The following is a 23,628-nucleotide window of genomic DNA, read 5'->3' as shown; positions in this document are numbered from 1 at the left end:
GTACCAATGTATCGTGGGTGCACGTTTTATGCATCCATTTATTTTGGTAATTTATTTTTTTTTAAATCAAAGCTAATCTGCTAAACTGTTTCAAAATACTGAATTTAACTTGTTCTTCAGTTTATCTTACATTTATTGCACTGTGCGGAGGGTAATAATAATTCAAAAGTTGCATTGATGTGTTAAACCATATTAAAATACACTTTCTATGCATTTCCCCAAGAAAAGAATTCTGATTCAGCTACTTATTTTAGCATTTTGTTTTCGTCCACAAATCCTACATTTCTTGACAGATTTCTTCGAAAATTGGCAGACTTTATAGTTGGTATTTACCTGAAAAGAATATTGATTTGACAATCTTTTTTCTGAGTATCTGAATCTTGTCCATTGATCTAATTTCCTGTCAATTTCTACAAAACTTCTCTTTATAACCATGACATCACATTGTGTTGAATGAGTTTAGAGATTTAGGATTACAGTCAAACCGGTATGTGACAATCCAAGGGAGGCAATAAATATGTCATGTGGTCTCTAAATCCAGGATTAGATTACTATTAGATTACTAGTAAAGTGAATAACATTGGAAGGGAAACGCAAGGTCACATATGAGAGGGAGTTGTTTAATTCAGGTAGTCACGAAGGTTTGACTACATGTTTTCCTAAAATTGTTTAAAATTGAACATTGATTTTGTAGTGAAAGGCCAGAATTATAGCATGTCAGCTAGCCACTCTTAAGGTGATGCAGATCTTATTCTAAAGCAAGATAATACCAGGTATATAACACTTGTCTATATAGCATTCAATTATAATATAGTGTTGCGCCCTACAAATCTTGTTAGAAACTTAATTAGATTAATAGCCATTTAAAACTAAATCAATATACCAGTATCCAGAAAGAATTGCACAAAATATACTCGGAAATAAAATTTAAACAACTGGAAAATTCTATCTGATGGAAATCATTTGTTCCTGGCTTTAATTGCGATTCCTGATAAACTGTTAAAGATTACAAAGCCTTAAGACGCAAACTGGACCATGCCTATGTACGAAGTTCAATCTATTAATCAAGAAGCTCCACTGTTGGCCTCAGTGATAATCTGTTAAGGTTGATAAATCCTTGTGTTAACCTCACACAAAGTCAACAACTGTGTAATATTCATAAATAAATCAACAATATTTGTTTTCTTTCAATCATTATTTATTCATAATGATTCCCCCAATGTTCGTCCCCATCACAGTCGACATTCACTTGGCTTTTGTCTTTTCTTTGACCTGTGCTGCAATTCTATCCAGATCTTTCTGCCCTTGGCTGGTCAATTTACGCCCGCCATTGACGTCCTTCTCAACCAACTTCTGTGATTCCAGAGCCTGGAGGACACGTCGGGAAACAGAGCCAGAGGAACGACAGTAATGGCTGGGGACTGTGCCGTTACGTTTACGATCTGAAAAATTATTATTATTTGATATTCTTAAATAAACCTTCAATTCTTTGTGTTTAAACTTTAACAGTTTTAAGAAGAACAAATAACCTCAAATACATTTACTTCTGAATTTTTTAAATTTCAGGTATCAGAATTTGATCAGGGCCCAGTTGTTCGAAAGGTGCTTATCTTAACGAGTTGCTTAGTGAAAATATCACTTCCCAATTCACTTTGAAATATTTGTGTATTCCTGAAAATTGGCAGGTAGGAAGAGACTGAAAATTGTCAGATTTTTGTAAAAGCTTGTGAAGTTAGTTTTACCAGAAATTATTCATCAGGATTTTATAGTTGTTAAACTCCGATAGGCTCATCACATTTTGATCAACTGGGCCCAGATTGACAATAATCATGTCTCTAATTTCTGTGGATAGACTAGTATTCCTTTATGGTTGAGCATCATTGTAACTATTCCTTACTGTGTAATCCGATTTAAATCTTTATTTCATTTAAATTTTTTTTTTTAAATACTGACTCCTTAACTGACAGAATAGAACATAAGAATGAATAAATGTCATTATTAAATGGCTGGACAAAATTTTCCACAAAACTAAATACATGTTGAATCTGTATCAAGACATACCTCCATAAATCTTTGTCAGAGCACCAACACCAGCTGGGGCACGGATATAAAGATGGCGGCAGATAGATGCTGAGGAGAAACAAAGAGGACATTTTTGAAAATAATTAATTAAATTTTTCCTTAAATTTGATTTATAAAATATAGTTTGATTTTAAATATAACAAAAGTTGAAAATGGAGACAAGATAAATGAATTATTAAACTACTATTCCTCTACATTTCTAGAGCTGAAATAGTATTCCATGACAAGAATATGAAAAACGGATAGTACAGTTGTTAGATCACGTTACGATGTGTGGAGGATAGAATAAATGTTCAATTATATTGTGCAGGCATGCGCAACTATGTGCACAATGAGTGATCAACATTAAGTGTGTGCGATATCGTTGTTGATATAAATGAAGGAATTGATTACAAATAATGTTAAACATTTGGAATGGTTGATATATGATAATATATATATATATACAAAATAAATACTGTACATCGTTTCTGTAATATCCTTCTTGTAATTATATACTCATGGAGTCTATTTAGAAACTAAAATCAACAAGATAGTTGTAACAAGATAGCAGCGACTTGAGATCAATAAAGGCTGCGGTCTGTGACCTTATCTATCGCCCGACACTTGTCATCGAGACCAAGTGTTTCGATGTGACGTAGAGGTGATATAAGGAATATCCTATTGAATAATCAACTTAGCAACACACAACAAAATGATATAATCAATGCCATGTCATGTTGACAAATAAACGATAATAAACACTGAATTTGTTGACTCGGAGATAATTTCCTAACCTGCGAAAGCTGTAAACGTGGCATAATTAGTTGTCCAAAATATAGGGAAATCCTGAGGATATAATACTTCCTCCTAATCATTAAAGAGGCTTGCCCGCAGAGAGATCAGAAAAATTGGCTAATAGAAAAAGATTTTTTACACATGACAGATTGTTGGAATTGTTGAGTTTTTCATTTTATTTTCCTTATAAAACGCTGAAAGGTGATATTAAAACCTCATTTTTAATATTATTTATTTAATCGCAACCCGCAATAAGTCTAATTTGATTGACACATCAAAGAAACAAGCACAGTGATAACTTCAAAGGCAGCTGCGAATTTACACAGAAGATTTGCCATTATATTCCATACATTTCCCTCTCAGGTTGAGTTTTAAAACGTCTTTTAAATACATATTCTGTAATTGTTTTCAAGAAATAAAGTCGGAAAGCCTCTAATTTTGTCACATAGAAACGTGTACTGAAGTTTATTTAGTGATCGGAGATGTGCCATTTACCGGTCCGTCTGCGGGTAAGCCTCTTTAACCTAAACAGATAGTTACCTGCCCTAGTGTAGAACCAGTCCTCATCATAGGGAGCCAGCTCGTTAAACTTCCCCAGCTTGACGATAGTAGCCCATTCTGGGATCTTCATCTTTCCTGACCTAAAGTTAAATTTAATATGAAGTTAATTTGGTATTTTTAAATACATAACAGACTAATGATTCTTACCAGTTGCCATCAGAATTTGCTCAACATTGTATCTAATGTACATAGTGGTGTTCCGATTAATCGAGTTCGTCGAGTATCACTTGTTTGAGACGTTTGATCAATTAATCGAGTAAGAAATCTGTAATCGAGTTTCGTCGGAAGTGCCCTACATCAGGTTTTATGAAAATATATTAGCCGGATTTCAGATAAACATACGCAAATTCAGCTTGACAATGTTTACAACACAGTCGCTTGCGGGAAATGGTTATGCTTGTATCATACAAAATCAAGCGTCACATTAACTGGTACAGTGTAGTAATACTAGGGGGAATGCAAACGTACTGATGACTAAGATTTCGTTTGTGAGAACATAAGCGACAAGCTATGGAAGCAACGTTAACGTATACGATCTTTCTTCCCAGTAAACCGCACAGGGTGTATTTTATGGAAACATTTTGGTTTTTAATGAAAACAAGAAGCAGAAGGTCCGTTAAGTACTGATACTTTAAATATGACGAAAACTATTTGTAAAATGTGCAGAAAGTCGTATTCCTTCAATGGTAAGTCACAGTTCTACTTTCGTTTTCAAAGTATATTAGAATTTCGATAACGGATGGATTAAAGCATTTTACAGCCCGCGCAAAAAATTCCAATTAGCTAAATACTCCAATAAACAATCCTTTTTTTTTATGTGTTGAATAAAATTATTAAAAAACAATTTTGGTTCATTTTTATCCGTGTAATAAACAAATAAACACACAGGAAGATAGTATACATGTAGGTATAAAGATAGTATACATGTAGGTATAACAGATTATTAATTACTGAAATTGTTGTTGAAAGCATTTCACAAAATATTGAGACATGAATACAAAAAATACATTTGGAAATTAATCGATTTTAATCGATCATCGATTGGTTACACACAAGTGATGATGGATCACAAAAATTCAACCGATTCCCAACACTAAATGTACATTACTTACAATACAAGATGGATTTATATACTGTATCACATGAAACTTTCGTAGTGTATAATCTTTAGTTGTTTTCGTGGTTGCTATGGAACCATAAATATGAATGCAACAAATATTTAATATTACTGTTTGACTCACAAAATAATTTTAAAAGTTCAAACAACGAAAGAAAATACACACCAATTACAACAAACATTTCATGTTATACAGTAATTTGAAAAAACTTTATGAATCTGATGTGATATTTCTTATACTGTGCTGATTCCTGGGTATATAAATGATTGAAGTAAAGACAGTATAGTTAAGTTACAATATACATGCAACACAATTATTATAATATACTCAATATTTTGCATTTGAAATGAAGTCATGGCTAAAATGTTAAACAGATATGGATGACAGGAACATCAGTGTTTGACATCACCAGGGATTAATGTAGAATTTAGACAAAACTACTCTTTTTGGACAAAAGGGAAAATCAGTCCTTAAAAGGGGAAATTTGACAGTTAAATCACAAAGTTTCAGATTTTTACCTTAAAACCCATTTTCCAAGTGAAAACGAAAAATGGTTAATTAGGAAAGCAAATCTGGAGGAGGAGGATTTGGGGATATTATTGGGTCAATGCCATAAAAAATGGACGAAAATTCAATATTCCAGTGAATTTGACAGAATCCTGAGGAAAAATGGAACAAAATCCTGAGTGGAAAATAAGTAGGTTGATCCCTGGAATCACACATTGTGGTCTTAGTTCAGCTATGTTTCAGACTAGAAACCCATTTTTTTTAACATTTCAATAAAAACATAACAGGCAAACAGTGAACTACAGCATATGCATGTTTTAAGTAATTTTGAAATTCCTTCAGGTTCCTAACCAAAGATTAGCATCTGCAATTATGGCTAATAGCAGATTTTACTCCCAGGTATTTCTTATTATTTAAGCATGAGGTTGTGTTTAAACAAAGAAAATAATCATACAGAATTCCTTTTAACCTGATCAAGTCAACATTTAGTCACATCGTACTGTCCTGATATCAAACAATAAACTATTATTAAGTTTCAGAAATTACACTTTTAAGTTTTTTTTTGTCCTTAGAGGTCATTTATGCATTTCAGCTGGATGTGAGTTCCAGTGTAAGACTTACTTTTTAAGGAAGGCTGACAAAGCCTTGGTGAATGTGTGGGAATCCACATCCTTCACAGAGATACCCATTTTGTTCTGAAAAAAAAAAAAAATATATCTTACAAAATTCTTCAGCAAGACAGCAACATATAACATAATTCTGGTGAAAAACAGCAAAAAAAGGCAGTAAAAAGAAATCTTCAGATCATGCAGAAACTACAGTTCAAGATGGCAAAGGGTGCTTTTTCACCAAGCTGCTTATCTGTGGAGTAGTCACTAGTCAGTACGTATACGCACACCATGGTTTTAGGGGTGATAAAAACTAGGACACAGCTAAAATTCAAAAATACAGTATACATACTAAGGACTTATTTAGTTGAATGGACACAGTTTTCAGCAGGGTTAATTGTGTCAAGTTGATTTATGTGAAAAATAGATAAATGGTCTACATATATATATATACACATAGTAAAGACCAAATTTTACAGAATTGCCTGACTTGTCAGCGATCAATTTCCTTCCTGGTGTTTATATTATATTAATGTGATATTTTTACAGGGATTATATATTCTTATTGAACATCAGACTCCTCAGCTAATGGCGAATCACACAAGTTTCAAACTGTTTGAATAGATCTATTATACTGCTGGCACTACAGAGGCCAGAGTTATAGTTCTGCATAATCCTAACTCAGTTCGATAGCACTTAAATCAGAGCGTGTTTCAATTAATGAATCTGGACTGGACAATCAATTCAGTGAAAAGCTGTACCCCAACACGCACGCTAAATAATGGATTTAAATCTTTATAAAGTACATTTTTCAATGGTGTTTTATATGTTTTACACTCAGAAAAACATGCTATAATCGGCCATTCATTCCATACGTGTTTAAAGTCGACACAAACCGGACCAAGGAAGGTCCGAGGTAAACTGGTATTTCTCATTTAATGAGCACCAGTTGGTATTTAATGTGTGACGATTCTGATGCTTTACATTGACCCGATATTAAGTTTCAAGAATATAGAAACTTGCATATACCCATCGGATTATTTACAACACCAAAGAAAATGCTGTAACATTGGCTGCCTCATGGGGGCCGCCATTTTTTCTACTAACATGTGGACAGAGAACGTGAGTAAATAACACATATTTACGTGAAATAGACGATTTCACCAACTATTTTGTAAATTCCTCGCTTGTACTACATTTGGTGTTCTATATACATAATGGTTTATAGCATAACTTAATCAGAAGTGCTGTTAATCTGAAATTTTGTACACCGATAGCAACTAAACCATGCTTACTTTTACGTGGTATCGAAAAAGAGGCCGAAGAAGAACCACGTGAATCCGATGAAGGGCGATAACTGCAAAACTTAGGTAGCAGCACACTAAATATTCATGTTGTGTAGCTCATATTAATCTTGTACAGATTATATCGTTACAGTAGCAGCAAAATATATTTAAATCGTGTTGAATTTATGCCACTAATTTCATTGAATGCGGTGTTAATGAATTAATACATTTCCCCAAATTGATTTTCCAGATTTTTTTGAAAAAAAAGACCACGGGCCGGGAACTGCTGTTGGCAGCATTCAATTTAGGCCTACAAAACTATTTTATTCATGATTAAATAATTCGCCAAAGTCAATCTATTTGATATTGGATCTAATGGGAATGACACCGACAGGAAGGTTTTATTGGGCCTACGTCCCTCCCTCATGATCAGAAGAATAATCGATTTAAGCGAGAGAGAAAGAAAAGACCATTTTGAAAATATTCGTGACATGTTCTATTTTCATGTTGTTGTTTTTTTTTAAATATCTATTACAGAATTTTTTTTGCCGTGTAAATTGTGTATTACGGAGGCTGTATGTTACAGATCGTCATTGGCTACTGCACCGGGTTGGTGAAACGAAGGGAAGTAACTCTGGTAGACCTACGAACAGAGATATACAAAATGTAAGAGACGTATCGTGTTATTTCACTACTTTTTGAAACAAAACAAAAACCCAGCAACATAGAAATCAAGTATTAATGACTAATTAATTTTATTATACACATAATTAAATCAATTAAAATTCAGGGGAAAACCACCTGACTGTATAGGGTACGTAGTGAGATAAATTGTGTCAAATATGACTATACAATTTCGATATATATATATACTTTGATACATAACACATCTGACGTAATTAATTATGTTCACCGAGGAAACTGCATAATCTTGAACATATATACCCGACCTATATACTCACACCGGCAGACCCTCGAACGAGACATGCACACCCCCACGCTTACAAACACACAGCTGCTATTTGACACACATAACAGAATCCCCCATACAGCCCTTGATCAATAAAATAAACTTTCTCTACTGGTAGGAATAATATTTATTTTATTGATGAGGGGTGGGGTATATTTATGAATCCCTGGGTCGATATATCTATTGATAAGTGAATATACCTTGCACATTTTTTTAATCAGTGCAAAAAAACCTTACCACGACTTTGAAACAGGACTTCCGAGGGCGTAATCGTCAACAGTGAAGCATATGACTTCTAATACGGCTAAAACAAAAAACAAAAACAAAAACAAAACCAGTCGGCTTCTTGTGCGTTTAATTAAATAACTATCTACATTGTATATTGTGTAAAAGAGGCGACAATCTCCAATGTGATCGCACAGGGACTTGAAGCAAATTCCAAATCAGTGGGCCACATACATGTATATTGAGTTAAGTGACACACGGGACGTGTTATGATGTATAGAAGGGTACTTTGGTTTGGTTTATTTTGTTTAACGTCCTATTAACAGCTAAGGTCATTTAGGACGGCCTCCCGTGCGTGCGACATGCATGCGTGTGGTGAGTGCGTATGTGTTTTGGGAGGCTGCGGTATGTTCATGTTAAGTCTCCTTGTGATAGGCCGGAACTTTTGCCCATTTATAATGCTACCTCACTGGAGTATACTGCCGAAGACACCCAGCAGGACACCCCAGCCGGTCACATTATACTGACAACGGGCCAACCAGTCGTCCCACTCCCAATATGCTGAACGCTAAGCAGGAGTAGCAACTACCATTTTTAAAGACTCTGGTATGTCTCGGCTAGGGGACAGAACCCAAAGCCTTTCTCACAGCGGCAAACGCTCAACTAAAGGCCAAAAGTGAGGCATTGTCAAGGGAGACATTAAAAAGAAGAAAGTTGTTAAGAAAGAAGAGAAAAGATAAGATCCCAAATTTAGTCGCCTTTTACGATCATGCAATGGGGGCAGCAGGTACAATTCTTACGCCCTACCTGAATAGAAGGGTACACCGTTGTGTAAAAATGGGATATGGTAGAAGGTACTAGGGGATATAAATCTCGTCGGAGATATGATATTTGGTCACATATCCTATAAATCCAACGAGACCCTTCCATACATCGTAACGGAGAATCGCCCCGCTTTGACGTTTGTGAAAATCGATCTATCCACTACGCCATCCGACTATTCCGAACTTAAACCCATTTCAACAACCGTTACTCTACCTAGACTGGTAGCACCCGGTTGGTTTGCTGATGAGCCGAAAGGAACTTGAACTTAACTGCCACCTATCTGGTGTCATACAATGAATCATGAATGCCACTGTTAGCATACATATAGCCACTTCATACCCGCTATATACAAATGTTCAAAACATTTCATTATGATTATTTTACCGCGCTTTCTGGAAACAAACCGACGAAATTCAGAGTGAATCGAAGCTCAGCTCCCACTTCCAGTTTTCAGGTGTAATACCTTGTTGATTTCTAAAATCAATGCAGATGCTCAATTGTATCTCATTCCATCCATCATTCCTTCCACTTCTTTACCCAATGTCAGTCCATGACCATATCACCATACTGTACACTAATACACCTACACTTTGATAACACTGAAATTATATTGGATACAAAATCGATCTCTTAGAAATTAGCCTTTAAATTAGCAACATTCCCGGCCTTGTTCTGGCTTAAAAAGACGAATTGTTATCAGACAGTCAGCGAAGTTAAATAGTTCATTGTTAAAACTCATTGATAGAATACTTAACCACACTCCTCGATAATATTTTTAGCAGTGCATTTATCAATTGTTTTCAATAACATTGCTTTAAAACTTTTATCAATACTCCTCAAGCGTTCGGTAAACTTAGACGCGCCGGCAAGAATTTTTCGTCGTCAAGTGGATGTCGTTGCATTATGACGTCATAATCGATGGATGCAGTTGCTACGGTTTGTCACGGACGGGAATCACAAAGACAGTATGGCATATAAGTAAAACCGTGGCAGAAATATCAGTATTTTTAACGATTGTGTTTAAAGGTGAATATGTTGGAACGCCAACATCGCCGGTTCACTCAGAGGCCCAACGTTTATCCTTACAATGCAAGGTAAGCCTGTCGATAATGTCCTAATATTGTTGTATACAGCTTGGCCGGTTTTTAATGCCGTTTGAACCCTTTTGCTGATACGGTTCCAATTGCTTATCTAGGTATATAGCTGTACAGATTGCAAATTGTGTGCCGTATGTTGATAACAGTATTGTGTTCAATGTTAAATGGACTTTAAATGTTCAGTTTGGTTATTGGTAACACAAGCGTTCTTTTGATCATAGGATGTGTAATAATGATATTTACATCGCCACCATCGTCGTCGTTGTCGTCGTTGTAGTCATCCCTTTTTCATCAGTTATCAGACTTATCATATATAAACCATACTTTACATTACCAACGTATAAAATATAGTGAAAATGACTTTGATTCAGTATGGAAATGAGTGTCAGATATGACAGTGTGTCGGTAAGGCTAATTTATAATATTAGCGGCAAAATATGGGTTATTGATATGCTATATGGGTTATTAACATATGGGTTATTGATATATGGGCTATTGATATATGGGTTATTGATATGATATATGGGTTATTGATATATGGGTTATTGATATATGAAACCATTGCACAAATTATATGTTGAACATTATTATGAGGTTTACAACAATCCGGGTCCCTAACGACCTTGCACTCAAGGAAGGAACGAGACGCCTAGTTTAGTTTTAGTTAGAATAAGGGACCAATTCACAAGAACCATGTTTATCGAGTGAGAGGCCCTCTCTGGAACAAAACAATAGAAAGAAGACAAAAATATTTCCAAGTTATTGTGTTTTGATTCCTGAATTATAACAATTACCAAGAACAAAATATATCAGGATAACATAAGAATGAAACCTTGATTATTTACATCGGTGTTTCAGTGAAACTTTAGGAATCAGTTTATTATTTGTCATCGTTTCAAGACTTATATAGATGATATTAGATAATATCATAAATAAAGAAGTGTCAGCCCCGCGTCCATCTTTATAATATAATATTATACCATGCTATAAAACATAACACCATTTCATTTGATAACCTAGAGCTACATAAGGAATTCATTATAACCTAGAGGTACATAAGGAATTCAAATCAATGAACGCCCTGCAGGTAGGGCGTAAGAATTGTACCTGCTGCCCCCATTGTATGATCGTAGGAGGCGACTAAATTTGGGATCTTATCTTTTCTCTTCTTTCTTAACAACTTTCTTCTTCCTAATGTCTCCCTTGACAATGCCTCACTTTTGGCCTTTAGTTGAGCTTTCGCTGCTGTGAGGAAGGCTTTGGGTTCTGTCCCCTAGCCGAGACATACCAGAGTCTTTAAAAATGGTAGTTGCTACTCCTGCTTAGCGCTCAGCATATTTGGAGTGGGACGACTGGTTCGCCCGTTGTCAGTATAATGTGACCGGGTGGGGTGTGCTGCTGGGTGTCTTCGGCAGTATGCTTTCAGTGAGGTAGCACTATAAATCGGCAAAAGTTCCGGCCTATCACAAGGAGACTTAACACGAACATACCACAGTCTCCCAAAACACACATAGGCACTCACCACACGCATACATGTCCCACGCACGGGAGGCCGTCCTTAAATGACCCTAGCTGTTAATAGGACGTTAAACAAAATAAACCAAACCAAACCAAAACCAAATCAATGACGAATTCTATTTTCTTTTCATCACGTCACTCAGAACACTAAAACACTGAAAGGTGACAAAGTGATGTCGGTGATGAAATTTGATCTACGAACTATTTTGAAATCGAAAGTATTATACCAGGGTATTACAGACATGTGTCTTCAGACAACATGGCGACTTGTGACCAAGCTCTCTCACAAAGTTGATTTCTTTATCAGCATGGCATTTAGCCCGAGTTTCCTCTGGCCCTGACATCATGTCTGGTGTCTGGTGTACACCAGACATGGTGTCAGGGTCAGAGGAAACTCGGGCTACATGGCATTGTGCTACAAGTACAAATATCGGAGAGAACGTAATTTGGATGGACCGAAACAGGAATAGGCGGTTATACGTATTATTTGTATGCAATACTAAAGCTTATATACTTTACACTAATATTACCATTCCAAAAGTCTGGCCTACCATTTTTATATTTAAACTTAATAAATAATGGCATTCTGATTGTTATCATATATGTTTTCATTTGCTGGTATAAGGCATACATTGCTATATGACGGGCGTCGTTTTGTTCAACCTGAGCTAAGCAGTGTATAGGAAGTTCTCTGTCGATATATATATTTCATTATTTCAGTTCCATGAAGATTTCCATTTCTCGATACATTGTACTAGAGTTTCAGTAGACAATTCAATATTCACGATAGATTTTGTATGGTCGGGTGGCGTATAGTGACTAGCACGCCCGACGTTCACCAAGACAGTTGTGGACTGACAATTAATGCAGTAGATGAAAAGCCAAACCTTGGAACTCTTTCTATATAGTATTACTCTAAATACAACCTCTTTATGGCTTAGAATTCCTGAAATTGTGTATGTTTTTACTTGCTGTCTTTTTACATACGTTTTATTGAATTATGATTACTGAATACAAATACATCCACGAGTTATTGTCTGTGCAGACGACAGCACAATGGGCCTTTTGAAATCCGCGCACTCTGGACAAATTACCGTGAACCTCAGGAATATCACAATAGATAAAAGGACATTTTCTTTCCTGTTTATTTGTTTTGTTTTCCTTTCTTCCCTCTCTGCTCAGTATCTCCGTGCTAAGTTTTCTTCCCTGTCCGATGGAATAAAAATCCCAAAATACAACTTCGAAGATTTCCTCGACCTCCGATAATATTTTATGATTGAATCTTTCACACAATAACCAGGCCATGCATCAAAGTCTGCCTCACGTCAATCTGACATCTACAATCTTTGTATTTCAGAGCCATTAAGTAATATATATAACGATATTTTACGATATATTGCTGTTTTGTATTTTAGGGAGGACGGCATACCAAAGAACCGGACAACGTGTCCTTTGTTTTACCAACAGGAGAAGACTCGCATAAAGGATCAGGAATACATCCCCGGAGCCCCCTCCCTGACAGGGGAACATGTACCCAAGTAAGTATCCTACAGGGGCCCCCTCCCTGACAGGGGAACACGTACCCAAGTAAGTATCCTACAGGGGCCCCCTCCCTGACAGGGGAACACGTACCCAAGTAAGTATCCTACAGGGGCCCCCCTCCCTGACAGGGGAACACGTACCCAAGTAAGTATCCTACAGGGGCCCCCTCCCTGACAGGGGAACACGTACCCAAGTAAGTATCCTACAGGGGCCCCCTCCCTGACAGGGGAACAAGTACCCAAGTAAGTATCCTACAGGGGCCCCCTCCCTGACAGGGGAACACGTACCCAAGTAAGTATCCTACAGGGGCCCCCTCCCTGACAGGGGAACATGTACCCAAGTAAGTATCCTACAGGGACCCCTCCCTGACAGGGGAACACCTTCCCAAGTAAGTATCCTACAGGGGCCCCCTCCGTGACAGGGGAACACGTACCCAAGTAAGTATCCTACAGGGGCCCCCTCCCCGTCAGGGGAACACGTACCCAAGTAAATATCCCGCAGGGGCCCCTCCCTGTCAGGGGAACATGTACCCAAGTAAGTATCCCACAGGGGCCCCTCCCTGACAGGGGAACATGTACCCAAGTAAGTATCCTACAGGGACCCCTCCCTGACAGGGGAACACCTTCCCAAGTAAGTATCCTAGAGGGGCGCCCTCCCTGACAGGGGGACACGTACCCAAGTAAGTATCCTACAGGGGCCCCCTCCCTGACAGGGGAACACGTACCCAAGTAAGTATCCTACAGGGGCCCCCTCCCTGACAGGGGAACACGTACCCAAGTAAGTATCCTACAGGGGCCCCCTCCCTGACAGGGGAACACGTACCCAAGTAAGTATCCTACAGGGGCCCCCTCCCTGACAGGGGAACACGTACCCAAGTAAGTATCCTACAGGGGCCCCCTCCCTGACAGGGGAACATGTACCCAAGTAAGTATCCTACAGGGACCCCTCCCTGACAGGGGAACACCTTCCCAAGTAAGTATCCTAGAGGGGCCCCCTCCCTGACAGGGGAACACGTACCCAAGTAAGTATCCCACAGGGGTCCCCTCCCTGACAGGGGAACATGTACCCAAGTAAGTATCCTACAGGGGCCCCTCCCTGACAGGGGAACACGTACCCAAGTAAGTATCCTACAGGGGCTCCTCCCTGACAGGGGAACACGTACCCAAGTAAGTATCATACAGGGGCCCCCTCCCTGACAGGGGAACACGTACCCAAGTAAGTATCCTACAGGGGCCCCTCCCTGACAGGGGAACACCTTCCCAAGTAAGTATCCTACAGGGGCCCCCTCCCTGACAGGGGAACATGTACCCAAGTAAGTATCCTACAGGGGCCCCTCCCTGTCAGGGGAAGATGTACCCAAGTAAGTATCCTACAGGGGCCCCTCCCTGACAGGGGAACACGTACCCAAGTAAGTATCCTACAGGGGCCCCTCCCTGACAGGGGAACATGTACCCAAGTAAATAACCTACACGGGCCCCTCCCTGACAGGGGAACACCTACCCAAGTAAGTATCATACAGTGGCCCCCTCCCTGACAGGGGAACACCTACCCAAGTAAGTATCCTACAGGGGCCCCTCCCTGACAGGGGAACATGTACCCAAGTAAATAACCTACAGGGTCCCCTCCCTGACAGGGGAACACGTACCCAAGTAAGTATCCTACATGGGCCCCTCCCTGACAGGGGAACACGTACACAAGTAAGTATCCTTCAGGGGCCCCCTCCCTGACAGGGGAACACGTACACAAGTAAGTATCCTACAGGGGTCCCCTCCCTGACAGGGGAACACGTACCCAAGTAAGTATCCTACAGGGGCCCCTCCCTGACAGGGGAACACGTACCCAAGTAAGTATCCTACAGGGGCCCCTCCCTGACAGGGGAACATGTACCCAAGTAAGTATCCTACAGGGGCCCCCTCCCTGACAGGGGAACACGTACCCAAGTAAGTATCCTACAGGGGCCTCCTCCCTGACAGGGGAACACGTACCAAAGTAAGTATCCCACAGGGGCCCCATCCCTGACAGGGGAACACGTACCCAAGTAAGTATCCTACAGGCGTCCCTCCCTGACAGGGGAACATGTACCCAAGTAAGTATCCTACAGGGGCCCCCTCCCTGACAGGGGAACATGTACCCAAGTAAGTATCCCACAGGGCCCCTCCCTGACAGGGGAACACGTACCCAAGTAAGTATACGATTATGATTCCATGGTGTTCTATTAGATATTATTTTAAATCACGGATTAATCCCTTCCACGGTACAGCATTTACTTGCGCAAATGATTTAATGTACAGGAGAGCAATGCAGTATTGAGGTCGTTATATTGTAGCCGCTGGTCAAAACTCGGCAGATTCTCAGACAGGGTACCAGACTCCGACGAGGTTAGCCGATGATCTCTGGGAAACTATCCCTGGCACTGAGACAGATTTGTGTCCATATTGTGAAAGACAAAATGTCTTACAGTAAGATTTGATTTCCCCTTAATTCGTCTCGTTAGAGTAGAATATTTTCTTATTACAAGATTAAAACTATATATTTATGTCATATGAATATACATGTATATGCATGTATATAAGAAATTGAAATCTGTTCTTGCGAAGGTGAATGTATAAAAAATAACAAAAAACAGACTTTGCATCCATGTATATATGTTTAGAATTAAATTGTCACAGGTATTCGACTTTGTCCTCAGCTATCGATTCCCGAACTACGTGATCCGAATATAGGTTCGAAAGTAGGCGTTCTGTCAATCCAGATGCCCCCTTTATTCGGGTTACCGGGTGCTGGGCCGAAGTTTTCGGCATTATTAAGGAAAGAAAATGTAGAATATTAATTCCTTAATAACATATAACGATATCATGCATCGCATGCATGTAGACAGTCAATTTGTAATTTGGTCGAGTAGATTGTTACATTGTGTTTGATAGCGCGCGTCTCGCCATTTCCCACAAACAATAAACTCTTTGACTAAACTGTCGCTATCTTATATAAATCTTTATCAGTCTCATTGAAATTCATCATACAGCGAGGTTCGACGAGTATAATTCTTTATAAGTGTGAAGTGAAAGTGACATTTCATGTCGAAATCTTGACTAAGTTGTGTAACGCAAATAATGCATGACCTGGGTGATGTATACAAAACCACGTGAGTGTTTTCAATGGTAAACATTCAATATGGAAATCTACAAAGCTACCCGGACAGGATCCCGACACGAAGTAGGATTAGGGGGCACTTTATTTACTCTCGGAAGCTTTCTGTTTGTTTACCGTTACAAAATAGAACATATTAAAGGATTGACAAAGGCGCAATGTTTTACGAATTGTTGAAGTATTGGTCCAAGAGAGCGTGAGGGTTTGCCTTCTTCCTGGTTCCTCTTTTAAGGAAATTTTTTGAAATAATGAAATACAGGACGTAACATGTATTAATTATTTCTTCGGTAACATTTTATATTGTGAACGTATATTATTGTAGTACTTCTGCTGCAGGGAAAAGTATTTGACATTTTGACAGTCTTTTCCTCCACAATACAATACATGTAGTAGTTAGCTCTTGTCACATCATCCTGTGTTACACCATATATTGTCTTCTCGGGGTGGGGTTACCTCCCTTTCACACAACCGCTGTCAACATAATGTGACCGGGTGGGATGCCCTGCTGGATGTTGGCAGTATGCTTGAATTGATTTGTATTTTATTGTTTAGACACAATTGGATAGGGTACAAGTTTTTTAACAACTTATAAAAAGTAAGGAAGCACTATAAAGTCGACAGTATTTTCGGGCCATCACATAGGAAACAAACACGAATATACCACAACCTCAGAAGTTCAGAACATGCATCTCGCAAGCAGGGGATACCGTCACAGACCTTAGTTTTTGATGGGAAGTTCAACAACTTCTAAATCAAACCAAAACCACACCACAAAACTACCACCATCATTGATACACATATATAACAACTTTCACACAACTTCCTTCTCTCAAGGGGCCGCGGTGGCCGAGTGGTTAAGGTGTCCCGACACTTTAACACTAGCCCTCCACCTCTGGGTTGCGAGTTCGAAACCTACGTGGGGCAGTTGCCAGGAACTGACTGTAGGCCGGTGGTTTTTCTCCGGGTACTCCGGCTTTCCTCCACCTCCAAAACCTGGCACGTCCTTAAATGACCCTGGCTGTTAATAGGACTTTAAACAAAAACAAATCAAACCAACCTTCTCTCAAAACGATGTTCACATAGCAACCAATCTCAATGTGAAGAGATGACTCCGCCGCCTGTGATATTGAAAACATAACATTTAGAACGAAATGGAAAGATTACTTAGTATGATGTTAGAATATACAATACATCTGAATTAAAAGGGGTCGGAATAAACAGGTTTCACTGTAGTATACAACAGCAGTCTGTTTTAAACATCCGACCCTCTCTTGCCGCGGGCCGGTCACTTTACCACTGAGCCACTTCACTTTTTATTTATATTGAATTGTATCTGCCAGGGTTAGTAATATATAATCTACCTGAAGCTGTCTTTATCACGGGTAAGTAGCCGATATTTAAATATACTAACCATCTTTATAATTTATTTAGAGTGAAGCCAAGTCGTTTGTCATCTGATGAATAGAGTTATCAGACCGTCTAACAACGCTTTATATCACTTAATCGGGGAGGATTTCAAATAAATCTTTGAGGACGTTTTGATATACATATTGAAAGAAGTTCATAAAATTTGTCGGGGGGTATTTTCAAATTTTATATTGCTTCTGAAAGCAATAAAGTTTTGAAAATTTAATAAGATATGCTTTCGGCCAGTTTGCTTCGTTTATATCTTTTAATCGCTTTCTCAGGGTGCAACATGGCGAGATGAAAGTGTTTTTATCAAACTTGTCAGTGTATATTAACATTACAGGATGACCTCCCTTGTGGGTGGTTTAATGACCCTATAGGTGGAGAACCATGTCATGTTTACGGGTCATCTTTAGTTTATCTGTTTTTATCGAACATGTGACTTTGTATTTTCTTCTGTATTCATTTCAAAATGGAGTTTTCGGACTGTAAAAGGTAATGACAAATATTTTAAATACCGTTTTTTTGGAAACATATACTTCAAAATGCATTAACGCCCGTACAGATTATCTAACACCGTACATATTATCTAACGCCCGTACAAATTATCTAACGCCCGTACAAATTATCTAACGCCCGGACATATTATCTAACGCCGTACAGATTAGCTAACGCCCGGACATATTATCTAACGCCCGGACACATTATCTAACGCCGTACAAATTATCTAACGCCCGTACATATTATCTAACGCCCGTACATATTATCTAACGCCCGTACAAATTATCTAACGCCCGTACATATTATTGCTCACTGCTATCATAATGGAAAAAGAGTCGCGTTTCTTTCCTTATTATGGTACCTTGTACATATAATCATTTCTTTTATAATGTCAAAATTCAAATTCATTTTATTCTCTTTTTACATACTAACATGATGTATAGAGACATCATAATAAAGCTCTTTGCTAAAACATGTTACAATGACTGAAAAACGCGCATGGGTCACAACCGCGCGTATGGATGGGAAAGCTTTATAGTTGTAAAGGATCTTATAACAAGTCACGTGACCTTGATTTAGACTTGTATACAAAGGGGGCCTACCATACTATCATACAAGCGCTATCAGATCGAGAGTTCCAACTTTTTGCACAATTCAATTAAGTCCAATTTATTGACCCTAGGCCTTGCGGCCCATGGGTACATATTACATATTATATACATATTAAGGTTGTGACACGGCAAAGTAAACGTGGAATACGAGTTTAAGACATACAAGTCTTTGTACGCAGTCAATACAATAAGAATCGTTTTCTTTAGCGTTAACGGAAATTAACTCATCCGTCGTATTGTCATTCAACATTTAAATAATTGATTGATTCTGTATACGTTTTTTTTTTTATCTTTTGATTCCTTTGTCATACTTACAATATCCTTACCAGGTACTCAAGTGCAGAAAGGTGACAAATATAACATAACGTCAACAAAAGAGCAGCCTCTGTTATAGAAACCAACGATCGGGTGTGTGGTTTTCTTAAGGTGTTACATTTACAATTGAGAGCTTTTAAATATTTATTTAGAATTGTGATTTACACAGGGATTTGTTTTCTTTTATGTCAAGTTGTTCTCAACAACCTTGTTAGGGTCTATGATATTTACTTTAAAATATATCATTCAAAAGGTAGATATAGCTCACAGAATTAGTTCGCTGTGAAAAATCTGACGATTTTTTATTCAAATATTATTATAAACAGAGGGAACGTTATGTCAAACCTGATTCCAGGGTCAATATTAATATTTTAACGCACCAACGTTTTGCCGAACCCTGGACATGTGTAATATTTGTTTTGTAGAGCTTTTTATCATTCCCGTGTGAAATCTAAAATAAAATTACTTCATGCTAACAAAGCATTGCATCGCTGAATGTTTAAGTCAGTTTTTGAAACGTATCGTAAACTTTACAGATCGATAAAAAATATCATGAATCAATTTCATTCGTTTATAACCATTTAAGGCATTTTAAAGTTTCCTACATTCTCTCTGATAAAATCTCATTGTAGCGTATAACAGTTTGTTTACGGATTTCTATAAAAAAAAAAAATATTTACTTTATGTTTATGTATTAGTTAGTTAACAAACAAACAACATAACGACCATATTTCATTTTGTGCAATGCTATACTATTACACCAGTTGTTAATTCAAAAACAACCAAGAGTGAAAGTAACAAAGATCAAGTAATTCATACGGTAGTTTAGAGGCGTGAGACCTAAACATATTTGGAGGGGCTTTTAAGGGCATATGCGACCTTACAGAGAATATTCGACATCATTTTCTAAAGAAAACTGATTGGCAGTCTCGCTCAGAAAATATGGCGGAATAAATTGGAATATATATTTTATTGTGTGGGGCGTTACCGAAATGGATTTTACGGTAAGAGCTAGCGATATCATATGTGTTAGTATTGATTCTAAAATGTATAATACATATGATTATATATACAGATTTTTTCACATATCTTATATGCTATGGTCTGTATTATATTAAGGACGTTTCCTACCTTATGTAGACAGTATCCTCATTAAAGGAATTCCACAGCGTGGTTTGTTAAAGGTTAACGTTTGGGTGGTAAATTGTAACTGTTGACAACAATTGCAATGACTATTATCATGGGATGTCGTAATTTAAAGGGAGGTAACTTAAACATAAATGTCATAATTGTAAGGGAGGTAACTTAAACATAAAAGTCATAATTGTAAGGGAGGTAACTTAAACATAAAAGTCATAATTGTAAGGGAGGTAACTTAAACATAAAGGTCATAATTGTAAGGGAGGTAACTTAAAAATTAAGACAGGTTTGCTTGTGAGGTAGCATATGTCCTTAAGACAAATTGTTTAAAACTTTAGAACAGAGCGTGCCGCAATAACTTAAATCCACCCTCTCTCTAACTTAACAATGAGACAGTGTTCAGGGCAATATTTATATATAATTCACGTGTAATTATTTTGAAAACTTTCCAAAACGATAAAATGTTGCACCGTAAATCTTTTTCTGCAAATTATAATCCAATCTTACAACCAAAACAGGGCCATTTCAGTCATTGTTCTATATCGAGACACTAGAAATACGTTTGTTTGAAATGTTATTTTATCTCTTCGCCTAATGTGGCGATGGTAATTAATCTCGCTAATCGTAGACCGCATTAAGTAGCGTCCTGTTTCCTAGACATATCTTATCAGGACTCCACAGCATTTACATACAGTAATGTTCATTTCCTTATCTGATATTTTTTTCGGAGTATTTTCTTATTCTAGTATCAAGCTGTAAATTTGAATTGACATACATCATCGGTAGGCTTCCTTAGAGTGAAATGTTTATGGTTGATATGCTTTTAGTTTTAAAAGTTTTTCTAATTTATCTAATCAGAAAAAAAAATCATGCCTCTAAAAAGATATTTATTTTCCTTCTGGAATGCTTCCCTCTTAAATGTTTACAAATCTTGATGAATCATCGATATCATTTAATACATCCATGGAAATAATAATAAAAAATAAACAATTTAAGTGAAGACCGCCGCTGTGTAATATAAGAATATCAAAATAAATTAAAAAAAATCTGTCAATATTTAAAAAAAAATATTTCTGTTTTATATCATAGAAATTTGAGGTCAACGTTAATTTCAGCTTTTGGTAACTGAAATCACTTGACATACATACGTTATATAAGTAAATAATAATACTACAATGTAGTTTTTTTTCAGAATTATACAAACAATTTACTTCATTGATACACATGTTTCTTGTAATCTTGTCTTTTTAAAACCCCGGTCAATATTGCAGTTCAAACTAATATCCATCATTTAATGACGTTTACTGTTATCACATTGATTACCAGGCCAAATTTGAAATTCTTACGATCTGTCCGAACAAACGCTGTTTATGTTAAATGACCGCGTTTCCCTTAATCTAATCAAAATTGATACAGTATCGTGGGGTGTCGTAGTGGGGCGGAAATTGCAAGTTTAATTTTATTAAGATTAGCGTTTCACTCATATCAGAAACTGCACAATGTTCCAATAATTCAAAAAGACGTGATTTTATACCCATGATCTGTGCTACTTAAAATAAGTAAGCATAAAGCGATACCGATATCATTTTTAAAATCCCATAACAAATATATAAATATATATCTACTATGATGGTGGACAATGTTCGCTTGTTACTGTTATATCTATTCTTCAAAATCAAATATTTCCTAACTTTTGACATATGGATTTATAAACTTACATATTAATGTCAGAGTAGGTGCGTTGGGCTGGGACTACTAACCAGACGTCATACTGCCGGGGTATCTATAGGTATACAGTGTTATAAGCTATTGGACTAGTTTATCTTGGAGTAAAGTTTGAATTTTATCATATATGTTCTCTGACTTTCAAATCCTGGTTAGTCTACCGTACCGTAGACTGATAAACCCTGCACTTCATTTGATCCGATAAAGACATTATCACCCAAAACAAAATATTATAATAAAATCAAGCAGGCTAACACCAATGATGTTTGTAAGAAATATGAAAACCTGCTTATAACACAAGCTTATACCTAACACCTTTTAAGCTGTTTGGCTTTGGAGTGTTTAATTCTGGCCAGGGATTGAAATCTATATACGTGGACTTTATTGAGAGTATTCCTAACACGTCTGTGAGATATCGGCACGAGAATCGACAGACGGTAGCACGTGGAGGCATTTATAAGCGAGATTACACGAGGAAGGGGAAAATCATTTCATTCGACAAATCATTATAAACCTTTAGTAGTATTGACAGACGGACTTCAATGTGGCGTGGTTTGCTATACCGGGTAGGACTTTATTAGGGAACCACATAGTGTTACATCAAAATATGACATAACACTTTCCATTTTTTTTGTAAACTACAGACAGAAAAAAAATTTGATTGGATAATTCAATTTCGACTTATTGACGTCGATGATGTCAACGACAATTTATATCAATCACTGGATTTGATACGAACGGCAGAAGGAAACAGTGAATATGACACGGTGACATTTCTCCAGTAAATAAGGATGGATGATACATAGATATTCTCAGGATATATTCAGGAATTGTTGCTGTTATAATAAGGAATATGGGGGGTGAAATAAAACCGATATGGTCCCTCCCACGCCGAGTAGTACTGCACGATTCCTACAGCAAGTATGGACAAGACAGGTGTGTATAATGTGTACATATGTGTGTATTAATGTATACATATGTGTATATAATGTATACATATGTGTATATAATGTGTACATATGTGTATATAATGTGTACATCCATGTATGTATATAATATGTTCATACATGTGTGTATATCATGTGTACATGTGTGTATAGCATGTGTACATGTGTGTATATAATATGTACATGTGTGTATAGCATGTGTACATGTGTGTATATAATATGTACATGTGTGTATATTATGTGTATATAATATGTACATGTGTGTATATCATGTGCACATGTGTGTATATCATGTGTACATATGTGTGTATATAATGTGTACATGTGTGTATATAAAATATGTACATGTGTGTATATAATGTGTACAAATGTATATATAATATGTACATGTGTGTATATCATGTGTGTATATAATATGTACATGTGTGTATATAATATGTACATGTGTGTATATAATATGTACATGTGTGTATATAATGTGTGCATGTGTGTATATAATGTGTACATGTGTGTATATAATGTGTACATGTGTGTATATAATATGTACATCTGTGTATATAATATGTACATGTGTGTAAATAATGTGTACATGTGTGTAAATCATGTGTACATATGTGTATATAATGTGTACATGTGTGTATATAATGTGTACATGTGTGTAAATAATGTGTACATGTGTGTATATAATGTGTACATGTGTGTATATAATGTGTTCATGT

At 37.2% G+C, this 23,628-nt stretch overlaps 2 protein-coding genes across 5 annotated transcripts in view; one reads left to right on the top strand and one right to left on the bottom strand.

Moving 5' to 3' along the window:
• Positions 1–1,176: 1,176 nt before the first annotated feature.
• Positions 1,177–19,634, bottom strand: LOC117340308 (40S ribosomal protein S19). 3 transcript variants are annotated; one of them, XM_033902074.1, is made up of 5 exons: positions 19,627–19,634; positions 5,667–5,740; positions 3,400–3,500; positions 2,062–2,130; positions 1,177–1,442 (listed from the first exon to the last, which is right to left on the bottom strand). In XM_033902074.1, exons 2-5 carry the CDS (start codon positions 5,732–5,734, stop codon positions 1,246–1,248), a joined length of 435 nt encoding a protein of 144 aa, XP_033757965.1. In that variant the 5' UTR covers positions 5,735–5,740; positions 19,627–19,634; the 3' UTR covers positions 1,177–1,245. The 3 variants fall into 3 exon arrangements, with proteins under 3 accessions (XP_033757965.1, XP_033757964.1, XP_033757966.1); XM_033902073.1 differs by lacking the exon at positions 19,627–19,634 and adding an exon at positions 6,949–6,984; XM_033902075.1 differs by lacking the exon at positions 19,627–19,634 and adding an exon at positions 6,799–6,971.
• Positions 9,843–23,628, top strand: part of LOC117340306 — a 27,624-nt gene continuing 13,838 nt past the window's right edge. The window contains exons 1-2 of one of the 2 annotated variants that reach the window (XM_033902071.1): positions 9,843–10,053; positions 12,990–13,112. In XM_033902071.1, the coding sequence (XP_033757962.1) occupies positions 9,992–10,053; positions 12,990–13,112 (185 nt within the window). In that variant the 5' untranslated portion in view covers positions 9,843–9,991. Of the gene's footprint in view, positions 10,054–12,989; positions 13,113–22,368; positions 22,899–23,628 lie in introns of those variants that run through there. The other variant, XM_033902072.1, reaches the window with a different exon arrangement.

The sequence above is a fragment of the Pecten maximus genome, chromosome 13 (genome assembly GCF_902652985.1).
Source record: "Pecten maximus chromosome 13, xPecMax1.1, whole genome shotgun sequence".
NCBI lineage: Eukaryota > Metazoa > Mollusca > Bivalvia > Pectinida > Pectinidae > Pecten > Pecten maximus.
The sequence above is the reverse complement of the archived record's forward strand: the minus strand, read 5'-3'. Positions and strand labels throughout refer to the sequence as shown.

Coding starts and splice junctions, on each gene's coding strand:
- LOC117340308 (XM_033902074.1), bottom strand. CDS start 5,734: ATGGGTATCTCTGTGAAGGATGTGGATTCCCACACATTCACCAAGGCT. Junction 3,501..5,666: donor TTGTCAGCCTTCCTTAAAAA/GTAAGTCTTACA, acceptor ATTTAACTTTAG/GTCAGGAAAGATGAAGATCC. Junction 2,131..3,399: donor CTGGTTCTACACTAGGGCAG/GTAACTATCTGT, acceptor GTTTCTCCTCAG/CATCTATCTGCCGCCATCTT.